General features: G+C 37.8%; 1 protein-coding gene and 1 long non-coding RNA gene across 2 annotated transcripts; both read left to right on the top strand.

The window, feature by feature from the left end:
• Positions 1–2,027: 2,027 nt before the first annotated feature.
• On the top strand, positions 2,028–2,339 carry LOC120105378 (tetraspanin-8-like; the record flags this gene model as incomplete). The annotated part of the gene is made up of 1 exon (XM_039117749.1): positions 2,028–2,339. A coding segment is annotated over one exon (312 nt), but the record flags the coding sequence as incomplete, so codon positions are not given.
• Positions 2,340–3,688: 1,349 nt separating this feature from the next.
• Positions 3,689–12,569, top strand: LOC120105376. Its single transcript, XR_005507745.1, has 4 exons — positions 3,689–3,929; positions 4,661–4,852; positions 5,305–6,212; positions 12,173–12,569. It is a non-coding gene; the product is annotated as an uncharacterized LOC120105376 (long non-coding RNA).

The following is a 12,569-nucleotide window of genomic DNA, read 5'->3' as shown; positions in this document are numbered from 1 at the left end:
ATTCAGGTATACTGATTTGAACATTAATTTTTTTTTGTTTTCCTTGTCTTTCTTTATAGATTAATTAGTTTCATCTGGAGATTTTGGGCTTCTAAAAGAATTGGATCGTGATGAAATTTTCGGTCTTGCTTGGTATAAGATCTTAATCGGTGGTTTTCTCGGAGTATATGGTTACGGTTTCTTTCATCCGTTTGCCCCATTATTAGGGGTTCGCTGGTTTGGGGTTCTCTTGACATTTTTTTTTCACGCTGGTTCCAGTTTTTTTTTTTTTTTTTTTTTGTGCAATACTTCCTTTCTTCTTAAGATCCTTCTTTTTTCGAGCTTTCTTTCTAGAAAAAAACAAAAAAATTCGGATTTTGAATATTAAATCGAGTGATTCATGTCCGTTGGGGCTCCATGTTTGGCTTTCATTAATTTAATTCGTCTTTTAGACAGTCCGTAACTGCCATATGTCTTCTTTTCTCTGTATCGTTTTAGACGGTTGGAAAGGGGCACTTTTCTCTTTTCTTTCGGAACTGCAATTAATTATTTTCCTTTTTAGGGTTTGTTCGGTAGCAATTAGATATAGGGAAAAGGAAAACGGAAACTACCACTTTTTTCCGTTGGTTTTTCAGATATTCGGGATGAAAGTTTCAAATTTGTTAAGTTTCTCTTGGAACAAACAAATGAAAAACTGGATTTTCTAAGAAAATTAACTTTGCCAGGCAGTTTATCAGTCTGTTAGTTTTCATGATATTAACATTCTTTCCTTTCCCACCCATAGATGATGCCGTCTGGATTGAGAAGTAGGTGCCTTTTCACAATCAACTCCTTTTGAATTGCAGGGTTTATCTGTTTTCTTGAATCTTTCAACCTGTCTTTTGGTTCAATCATCATCTGTGGTTTCTTGATTTAGGGGTTGTTAGTAAATCCAAATGTCTCTTATAGAGATTGCAGAGAAATATTACCTCTTTCTTGCAGATAAATGTTCTGTTCCTTGCAATCTTTAACAGTTCAAACTAGACTTGTGACTAATTTGCTGTGTTTTTTTATCACCTTTCTTCTTGATTGGTTTCCAAAATCCAACACCTTGATTCTGGTTTGTTTGACTATGTGTGGTCAGTCATAGGCTGACTCACCATGCACTGCCTTTTTGTAAACTTTCCATGAGTTTCCTTGCTTGAGTTCTTTATTATATCCAGATGCATCTCAATTCCATCTGGATTTTTTTCTTCCTGATCTGATTTTTTTCCCCATGTTTTACGTGTTTTAAGTGCGTGACTTAACAAAATACCTTCTATCATGGTCTACTTAATTGTTTCTCAAACTTTCTTTTATATGCAGATATTAACTTGCATTGGAAAAAATGTGTGGTTCTGAGTTATCGTCAATTACCTACCCTTGATTGTAGCATACGTGCTGGGTGATTGAATACAAACATGTGGGGATTTGGAACACAAAAATAATGCATGCATTAGGGTTACTACACTTTTTTATTTTTTTGTTTTAGCTTTATAAATGTAAACACGAAACCTCTTTCGATGCAATCGCAGGAGTGTGGTCTTATATATCTTATATCCAGGTGGTAGTGCTTTTGTGCTGTTTTTGTTTTGCGTATTTGAACTTTTTTAATTAGTAATTTATGATTCAGAACATTTGCTCTTCATGTGCCCTGGGCCCTCTCATGATAGTATTCTTGTTGCCTTACATAGCAGAAAGCATGTTACTTTATCAGTTTGGTTGTGTTTCTCTTATTTATAAGAGCACAGTGATCTCATTTAACATTCCAAAAGGTGTTTTTTTTTTTAAAATTCCTGATAGAACAATGTATCGTCATGGTGATCCATTACAATCATGAATTACGATTGTAATTTGCACCGCTTCATATTTTACTGTACACATACTGTATTGTCTTATATTTGCTTAGCATCTCTTGATTGAATCTCTTGATGCTCTTGGTCTAACCTTTTTTTTTCTTTCTTTTTGATAATTCTTGATTCTTGGTCTGCTTAAACCCTTATGACCTCTATATGCTTTTCTTTATTCAGTCTGGATGCTGCAAGCCACCCACAGCATGCGGCTTCACTTATCAGAGTGAAACTGTCTGGCTTAAATCCAACAACTCAACATCGAACAACACAGACTGCAATGCGTGGGATAATAACCCTTCCATCCTTTGCTACAGCTGCCAATCTTGCAAGGCTGGTGTGCTGGCCAACATCAAGGATGACTGGAAGAAGGTTGCGATCATCAACATCATAGTCCTTGTCTTCCTTATCATTGTCTACTCGATCGGCTGCTGTGCCTTCAGGAACAACAGGCGGGACAATGCTTATGGCGGATGGAAAGGATACCCATAGAGGGCCAGCAGGATTCGATGAGGCCTCTTCGTCCTGCTGCTCCTTGTTTTTGATAGTTTTCCTTTTCTTTTTTTCTTGCTGTACATTCTGGATGTTAGCTGCTACTCCACTGGGATTAGCTTAGGACATCTTCAGTGACTACTATATTTCATATTTTTCATGTCGTGTTGGGATCATTATATTGGCTTGTAGGTTGTCTAGTTGAATTCATATATAAAGCGGTTAGGACCCCTTATTCTATATCACTGTTCACTATCACTTGGTTTTGCGGTTGCTTTTAGTGCACAGAACTCTATCATTCTTGATGCCTTCTTTCGTATACTCTCAATAATTCAGTGGTGGAAAGAAAGGGAAATAGTATCAATGAAGTCTGGCCGGAAGGAATTCGTGTGGTGATTGCTAAATTGGTGGTCAGAGAACGAGATCAGCTTATGACTTTGGTAAAAGGTTATCATGTGGCTGAGGAATGACATTATTTGCTTGATGTGCAAAGCCTAGGTGATTGGGCGAGATGTGCTAGAGACGGGATGTATCATCCTTAGGGGAACTCACCCGTAGTGATTGAACGCATGCTGAAGGTGGGGCGGAAAGAAGCGGAGCACCTGTTTCTAGGTGACATTCGGCTGATGCTGAAGGAGTTTTGTGCTTTCCGGACCTTGCATATATTTCGAAAGGCAAATAGAGCTATTGATTGGGTCGCTTCTTTTACTGCCCAACATTCTGTAGGGATTTTTTAGACTTGGCACGCTTTTTTATAAATTCAGCTGGCTGTGTTTATGCGAGAATAGTGTGGGCAGCCGATATATTAAAAAAAAAAAAAGGCTAGGCCTTCTACCTCTCTCCATGTATGGAAGAAGCGCAAGTTTCATGAAGAAGATGTCAAACAAATGTAGGAAGAATTGGTTAGATTATGACACTGCCTACCATCCAGGGTTTTCATATTATCAGAATTTATTAATTTGTACCGATATTGGTTATCCAGCGCTAACATGAAAAAAAAAAAAATCTCCATCCTAATTATTTTTAGTTAGTATAGTTTGATTACGTCATAAGATATCAGCCTACATTATATATTAATAATTTTTTGAATTCTTTCGAGCTTTTATTTTTTGGAGAAAGAATTTTTTTAGTCTTCCCTAATTTGTTCGGAAATATATCTCAAGAAAAGTTTGACACATGGATGGCCTGTTTGGGAAGCTTTTGCCAGATCTACGGCGAGATGCCCAGGAATACAGCTGGGAACGGGAGCGGGTAGAGCGGGTCGCGGAGCATCCAAGAAGCTTCTTTGCGTGCTTGTATGACAGCATAATAAGGGATATGTGCGCCAAATAGATGGGGATGAGAAGAAATCATGACACAAATCTCAATCAACTGCCCTCTCCAATCCTACACAACAAGGAAAGGATGAGCTCCCTCCACCATACAATCACAAATTTATGGCTGGTTCATGTGTGGTTGGGGATGCCCGCCGGGGGACCCCGAGACGGAGGTGGCTCCCCAATCCTTGCTCAAATACGATAACTCCCCAGTCCTTGGTGAAGGTGGGATTTGAAGCCTCTAGTATAACTACCACGAGACTTTACTAGCTATGTAAGTTTTGATATTGTAAGTTTTTGTACATACTTCTAGATCAAATTATGGATGTAAAATTGTGACAAATGAGTTTAAAAAATAAAAAATGCATTGTGGCTGTGCTATTTAGACTCTACTTGGTTGCTAAGAAAGTGAAAGAAAAGTTTTATTAGACGAAAATTTCTTTTTCATTTTTTTGGCACCTGAAAGAGAAAATCTAGGCAGAAAAAGAGAGAAAATAATGGATCAAAATTTTCTTCAACAAGTCTAAAATTTTGCTTCTATGAAAGGCAGTGATTTTGAGGAGAATCTCTCTTATGCTGTTTCTTAGTTTATTGAACAAAGGCATATTAGTTTTATTGTAGTCCTTCAGATTTTTTTTTCTTATTGAGCTTTAGGTGGTGGTTGAACTTGATTTTGTTGCAATATTGTATCCAAGTGTTTCTGCACCTTCATGTGCTCTCTCTCTCTCTCTCTCTCTCTCTCTCTCTCTCTCTCTCATGCAGTTTCTTAGTTTATTGAATGGAGACATATTAGTTTATTTGCTTCACAACGTATGCTGTTTATTTGCTTAGAGTTATGTTCATTTTGTATATAAAATATAACAACATACTGTCCAGATCATCCATTTGTAATTTGCACAATTCTATGTTTAGTTAAACATATGCATTGTTTAATACTCCCATACTAGGCAACTTTAATTCCTGTTCAACTTAAAAAATTGTGTTATCTTCTTATTTTCTATTCAGCCAGGATGCTGCATTCCACCCGCGGAATGTGGCTTCACCTTTCAGAGTGCCCTCGTCTGGACTAAGCCCACCACCTTGACTTCAAACAATACCGACTGTAATACTTGGCAAAACAACCCTTCCACCCTCTGCTACGACCGCGAGTGTTACACAGCTAGTACCATTGCCAGCATTAGGAATGACCGAAAGGAGGTGAGCAACCACACTACTATGTTCCTCATCTATATTAGCTGTATCAATTCAAAATCAATTCAAAATTCAAATCATCTAGAGTCGTATGTTGAAGCCTTAGCTAAATTCGAGTCTTTGCCCAACAATGTTTCCAACCAACACAGTTCAAGCTCAAGTCAATAACAATGCTGATTGTTTTCCTAATTTTTGCAATCTATTTTATTTGTTGCCTTGTAAAACCCTTCCTTGTATATCTCAATGATTAGAAATACAATCTTGCACCTACGATTACATGGGTGGTGAGATTTCAACATCCATCGAACTCTCTCTTTCTACTTGGTATCAGAATACTCAAATTGTGAGGAGTGCCTTTTTTTCTTTCAAAAAGAAACATATCTTTCTCATCTCTTAATGTTGGCAATTTTGTCACACTTAGATTGAAACCAAAAAACTATCCTCTTTGGCGTGAGCAGGTTCTTGCTCTTGCATAAAGCTAAGAGTTGGTAGGCTATCTCATTGGCGACATGTCATCTCCGACTGCTGTACTTCCAGTAGCAGATGGATCGAATGCTGCCCCTGCTCCAAACCCTGAGTACCAGAAATGAAAAACTACTGATCGTTTTCTTAAAGGGTGGATCATTGGAACTCTGTCCAAGGAAGCTCTTGGCATTGTCATTAGCCTTGATACTTCTGCACAAGTCTGGTCTGCTCTTAAAGAAGCCTATGCTCAAGCCTCTCAAGAGCGCAGTTTCAACTCATTCAACAACTTACCTACATGGAGAAAGATCCAAAAATGTCTCTCAACAACTATCTTTGCAAGTTTAAAGGTATTTGTGATGGCCTAGCTGCTATTGGACATCCGGTAAGTGACAAAACAAAGGTTTTTTTCTTGCTTAACGGTCTTGGTGCTCGCTATGAACTATTTACTACTCTAATGCTCAAACCTCCTATGCCCTCCTATGGCGAAGTGGTTCCTTTGCTGCAAAGTTATGAAGCATGTGTGAGCCTTCATTCTCCAGATCAGGCTGCCTACATTGCCTTCTTTGGGCAGAAAAACAACTCCAAGTCACACAACAAAGAGCCAAGAAACTAAGATAATTTCTCCTCTAAGGGTAAGGGTTTTGCTTTTGTTAACCAATCTTCGGCCAAACCAAATATTCTAAGCTCTACCCCTGTTGCACCTAACAATTCCCAAGAGAACAATCGCGATTTTGTTTGTCAAACTATGATAAACAAGGTCACAATGCCCTCCGTTGCTGGCATAGGTTTAATCGTGACAATTTACCAAAGATATATGCAGCTCTTCATTTTGATTCACATGCCAATGATGAAGAATAGACGTTGGACACAGGGGCTTCAGCTCATATGACTTCTCAAGAAGGTATTTTGCATAATCTTCGTCCCTACAATGGTACTGATCATGTTCTTATTGGGAATGGGGATTTATTATGTATAACTCATATTGGTGATGCTACTCTTGATTCTGGTTCTTCTCAAATTACCTTAACTGATGCTCTTTTTGGTTCTGGATTTAGAGAAGAATTTGTTATCTATTGGCCAACTTACTTCCGATTATCCAGTTAACTATGAGTTCTCTAATCAAGATTTTATCATAAAGGACCGAGTCACCCAAAAGGCGCTGATGAGGGGAATAAAATAGAGTTACTTGTACTTCATTCGTGCTTCTCCGGCTGCCTTCTTCTCAACCAGATTTCGAGTTGTCACTGAAAAATTATGAGATCAGTAGCTCGGCCATCCTCAAGCATCTATCGTAGCACATCTTCACAGTTTTGGTTTAATAAAGATTGTGTCCAATAAAGTAGTAGCTCCCATGTGTGAGAGCTATTAATGGCAGTCACCATTTTATTTGCTTCACAATCAACAACCAGATTATGGTTCCTTTTGGGTTTTGGGTTCATGGTGCTTTCCTTACATATGGGATACTAAAACAAGTATGTTTGATACTAAGTCTTTATCCTATGTATTCTTGGATTACAATGATAGGCACAAGGGGTATCGATGCTACTACTCTCCTACTTGGCGGACCATTAGCTCTCACCATTTGGTATTTGATGAGGCAACACTTCCATTTAAAGAACCAACCTCTCTTCAATGTGGTGCTCCTGAGTCAATGGTCACTCCCTTTAAAGAATGGCTTCCTTCGAATTTAGCCTCTCCATATGGTCCTTCAATTCCAAGAAACTCCACTCAACAAATGCCCTCATATGAACCTCCACCAACTGATGCTCCATTAACAAAAGACCATAGTCATCTCTGATTTACTCACTGATGCTTCACACTCTGTTCCTAATGCATGTATTTTGCCTCTGACCAATGCACCTCTTGAACCCACGGTAGCAAATGAAATTCAAGAGCCTATGAATGATGTCCTATCTCACAAATCTGCTACTGGTACATATTTTTCTCAAATATCTGTCTCCCTCATATGACAACTTGTGCTAAATCATGTAATCGCAAGCCCAATCCTTGCTATGGCCCTGCTACATGACTACGGTCCTATTCCAAAAGAACCCAACACTATCCGAGCTGTTCTTAAGCATCATGGTTGGACAGAGGCTATGGAAGCAGTTGCTGCCCTATCTCACAATTAGATCTGGACTCTTGTTCCTAGAGACTCGTCAATGAATGTTGTTGGTTTACGCTGGGTGTTTAAAACTAAACTCAACGCTAATGGATCTTTATAACGGCTTAAAGTTCGATTGGTCGCAAAAGGGTATCATAAAATTAACGAAATTGATTTCTTTGAGACTTTTTCACTTGTTGTCAAACCAGGAACTATCAGATTAGTTATCTCCATTGCTGTTGTTTGCAAGTGGAGCATTCATCAGTTAGATGTAAAGAACGCATTCCTTCATGATGTGTTATCCGAACAAGTTTTCATGGAGCAACCTCCTGGCTTTCAAAGTTCTGAACATCTTGACTATGTCTGCTTGCTGCATAAAGCCATCTATGGACTAAAACAAGCTCCTCGAGCTTGGTTTGATCGTTTTAGTTCCTTCTTACTTGAAACTGATTTTTTCTGCAGCTTAGCCGATCCCAGTTTATTTATCCTTCACTCAGCGGCACGTACATTAATTTACTTTTGTACGTGGATGATATAATTCTCATAGGCTCATCTGATGCTCTTCTCAATGAGGTTATTGCCCCTCTAAATTTAGAGTTTGCAATGAAAGACCTCGATCCCCTCCATTATTTTCTAGGAATTCAAGTTTCACATGTCTCCAATGGTATTGTGTTTCATCAAGCTAAGTATGTTGTTGACTTGTTAGAACATGATCCTATGCATGAGTCTAAACCAATTTCTACTCCTATGTCTCAAAAGTTTAAGTCAAATCAGAACTCTACTCCATACATAGACCCACATCACTATTGCTCATTAGTTGGTGCATTGCAATATTGACTCTAACCAGGCCTGGTATCTCATTCAGTGTTAATTATGTCTCTCAATTTATGCAAGCTCTAACTAATAGTCACTTTACGACGGTGAGAAGGATTTTGAGGTATATTAAAGACACCATCAACTTGGGTCTTCACATTGAGGCATCTAGTACACTAGACTTATATGCTTTCTTGGACTCTCCTTAACTCGACGATCAACTACTGATTTTTGCACTTATTTTGGGAGTAATCTTATTTCTTGGTGTGGTAAGAGAGAAACAATTGTTTCTCAGTCTAGCTCTGAGGCCAAATATAGAGCAATGGTCCAAACTGCAGCTGAATTAACTTGGTTGTTATTTATACTTCGTGATCTTCATATCTCATTACCTAATGCCCTGTTTTTTTTTTTTTATTATTGTGACAATTTGAGCTCATTACATATGACAGTCAATCCAGTGTTTCATGTTCGTAGTAAGCATATTATGTTAGACTATCATTATGTTCGTGAGCATGTATCTCTTGGGCTATTGGTTACTCGTCATGTGCCTTACCTCATCATAGATTGCTGATATCTTCGCCAAGCCTCAAACTCGTCTTGATTTGGAATGCTTGCAACACAAATTGTGTCTTACTACCATGCACAGTTTGAGGGAGGATATTAGCTGTATCAATTCAAAATCAGTTCAAAATTCAAATCATCTAGAGCTGTATGTTGAAGCGTTAGCTAGATCCGGGTCTTTAGCCAGCAATGTTGCCAACCAGCCTAGTTCCAGCTCAAGTCAATAACAGTGCTGATTGTTCTCCTATCTTTTTGCAATATGTTTTATTTGTTGCCTTGTAAAACCCTTTCTTGTATATCTCAATGATTATAAATACAACCTTGCACCCACGATTACATGGGTGGTGAGATTTCAACATTCATCGAACTCTCTCTTTCTACTGTCTACCTCATTATCATCTACTCTTTTGTACTCTATGCCTTGCAGGCGAATGCTCATCCTGAGTGGTGAATCCCTTGAGAGGGCTGACAGGTTTTGACTTCTGACAGCTCCCTCTTCCTTCATCTGTGCTATTTCTCAAAATTAACTGTACATTCTAGATGCTGATTTCTCATCATTTTAGCAAGCCTAGGAGGTCATACCTGGTTACTGGCATCTTTTGTATCTAAAATGTTATATTACCTAGGATAACTATGTTGGTTGTAGTTTAACCTGCTTTGGATTTATATAATGCAGTTTTAAATAACCTTTCTTCTACTGATTTTGCTTACTGTCACTTGGTTAATTGCTTTTGATCTCTGCTACTCCAATCATCTTGTGTTGGAAAGTCAGGTTACTGTGAGTGGTTTAGCATTGGGCACAAGGGAGACATGTCCAGTTATGTTTGGCTCTATAATGTAACCACCAACTTCCTAAGTGCATTGACTTAGTCTGGTTCTATAAATGTCTTTTACATCATAGTGGTGGTGCTTATGTGCTGTTTTCTTTTGTATATTGAATAGAGGGATATTTTTAGTAAATTAGTATTCCGCAACATCTGCTCTTCATGTGCCTGGGTTCTCCCATGCTGATATTTTTATCATTCCAGCTGTTCTTTTCTTATCTAATCAGAGCATGTTATTCTTTATTCAGTATCCAAAGGTGTTCTCTTATCTAATCATCCAAGAAAACAATGCATTGCTTCAGTTATTCATCATGTGATCATGAATAATGACTCTAATTTTCACTGCTCTGGATAATGTGAGTGAACTAATTTCGGGCACATCCATATTCTGAATTGTGACGTTAAATTGGTGTTTGTAGAATAGGATCGATTACTTGTTGGCATATGACATTGGGAAGAGTTGTCTTGTGACTGGGGAATGACATTGCTCTCTTCATAGTAAATCTTCATGTGTATGAAGGCTAGACTTCCTACATCTATGCATATATCGAAGAGGAGCAAGTTTCACATGTATGAATGAGAGTGTACCCAATTATCGCCAGTCTGAGGGAGAATAGTGTATGTCAAGTTGCAGTATCTATGATATAAATGCTTGTAAACTTTAATAAATGGATCTGGAAGGATGGCAACATCTTCAAAGACCTTTTGTCAATTTTGTTTGAGTGAGGTTTTGTATGATTCCTCTACACTGGAAACTGAGTATCTATTTTTGTGTTCATGAGTCTAATACTTGGTAGACTTTGATATTTCTGTATGGCTTGATTATCTCTTTACAATGTACTAAGAAACATGATAGATGAAACACAAATCTTAAAATTCACTGTAGATTGTAATGATGCTGCTTACAAAACTGTTTCAGACCTCATCCATTGCTTTAACCTTATTGATGCAATAAAGTCATATCGAATTTAAGACAAAAGATGCCCATGGGACTTGCTGGCTACCACATCAATGTAAATTAATGACTTTTGCCTAGTGGGTTTGGATTTTTGTGTTGTGATGGAATTTTAGATACTGGTTGAAATATTGCTCCTTGGAAACCTTTTCTTGTATGTTTTTCCCCTGAATTATGAGTTTTTGGTTTACGATCACAATAAGCGGTTTTCTTTAAGTGTATGATGGATTGTTGATATATTGGTTACTGTTTCTTAGATCCGTTAGTCCTTCGGTTTTTGTTGGTTTTGGAGGCTTTCTTGAGAATGTGTCTACATGCTAATTTGTTCTTTTATATATTCTTTTCTTGGGGTCCTTGGTATTTCAGTGTCTTTTATGTCTTTTGAGGAAAAGGTAGTTTGCAGGTTTTGGTGATCATATTGACTGGCTCTTGTCCATTGGGGCTTAATTGTGATTTTATGAGTTTTTGTTTTGAAAATTTCTCTTCTCTATGTTTATTACTGGTTTGTTTGATGATATGTGATACTCGGCATTTTTGTAAAGCTTTGCATGAAATTTAGTTTTGTGTGCTCTTGTTGCACTGCTTATGCAAACTTTCCATGAAATTTTGTCCTCGAGCTTTTTGCTATATCAGTATAGATTTCACTTGTATTTGGATTCATAATTAGTAAATTAAAATTTCTTTATTTTGATATATTCATGTGTCTCAGGTCCGAATAATGTCTCGTAACATAATTCCTTCTATCAATGTCCACTTTAATCTTTATTCAATACACATATTGAAATTAACTTACCTGGGAAATATCCTTTTAGAGTTGCTGTAAATGACCATGCCTCGGTTGATGCATGGGCTGTGGTAACACAAGCAGGAAGGGGTCTCTACTCACAGAAACAAAGCACTATGGTTACTAACCTATGTAAACCTTTCCATCTCTGTGATGTAGGCACCAACTTTTTTGTAGCAATCACTGAGTTTGATTGCATACAAATTTGTATCCAAGTGGTAGTGCTTGCGCCTGGCTTTTTACCTACTAAAATGAATTGAGTTCATATCGATCTTTAACGAGTAATCTACTGTAATCTATTCCACACACCTGCTCTTCTTGGGCCGCTACCTGGTATCTTTGTTTCTTTATATGCTAGAAAGCACATTACTTGAGCATTCCAGCCTTTATTTTTCATATTATCTGGTGAGAGCATGTTGATCTTTATTTTGCATCCCAAAGGTGTTCACTCTTCTCTATGTGAAAAAAGCTATATATATATATCCTTACCAATCCATCATATAATCATGAATTATGATTTTTATTTGCACTTCTCCATATCCTTCTAATTATACTGTGTGGTGTAATATTACCATAGAATCCATCATATAATCATGAATTATGATTTTTATTTGCACTTCTCCATATCCTTTTAATTATACTGTGTGGTGTAATATTACCATAGAAGTCTAGTTAATTCGGGGTATACTTAAAAACCTCACATTCTCCGTGTAGTTTTCTTTGCTCAGTCTGGATGCTACAAGCCACCAATGCTATGTGGCTTCAGCTACCAGAGTGAAACTGTCTGGATTAAATTCAACTGTTCGATCTTGAATGACAGACTGCGATATGTGGCAAAATGATCCTTTTCTCCTCTGCTATGACTGCAATCCAGCAAGGTGTGTCCTGGACAACATCAAGAATGACTGGAAGAGGATTGCCCTCATCAACATCATTGCCCTTATCTTCCTCATCATTGTTTACTCCATCAGATGCTATGCCTTCAGGAACAACACGCTGCAAAATACTCAGGGCATATGGAAAGTATTCCATTTGAGGGCTGCCGGTTTTGATGAGGTTTCCCTTCAGTTGCCACAAGTTTTTGATTCTTCTCTTTGAACATGTTGGGTGCTAGCAACTTGTCTACTAAGGTTATCTTAGGACGTTTTCTGGTTTCTGCCATGTTTCATATTTTTCATGTTATGTTAGCCGGTATCATTAATTAGATATTTACATTC

This window comes from Phoenix dactylifera, unplaced genomic scaffold (genome assembly GCF_009389715.1).
Source record: "Phoenix dactylifera cultivar Barhee BC4 unplaced genomic scaffold, palm_55x_up_171113_PBpolish2nd_filt_p 000270F, whole genome shotgun sequence".
NCBI lineage: Eukaryota > Viridiplantae > Streptophyta > Magnoliopsida > Arecales > Arecaceae > Phoenix > Phoenix dactylifera.
This window is presented reverse-complemented; position numbering and strand designations above follow the sequence as displayed.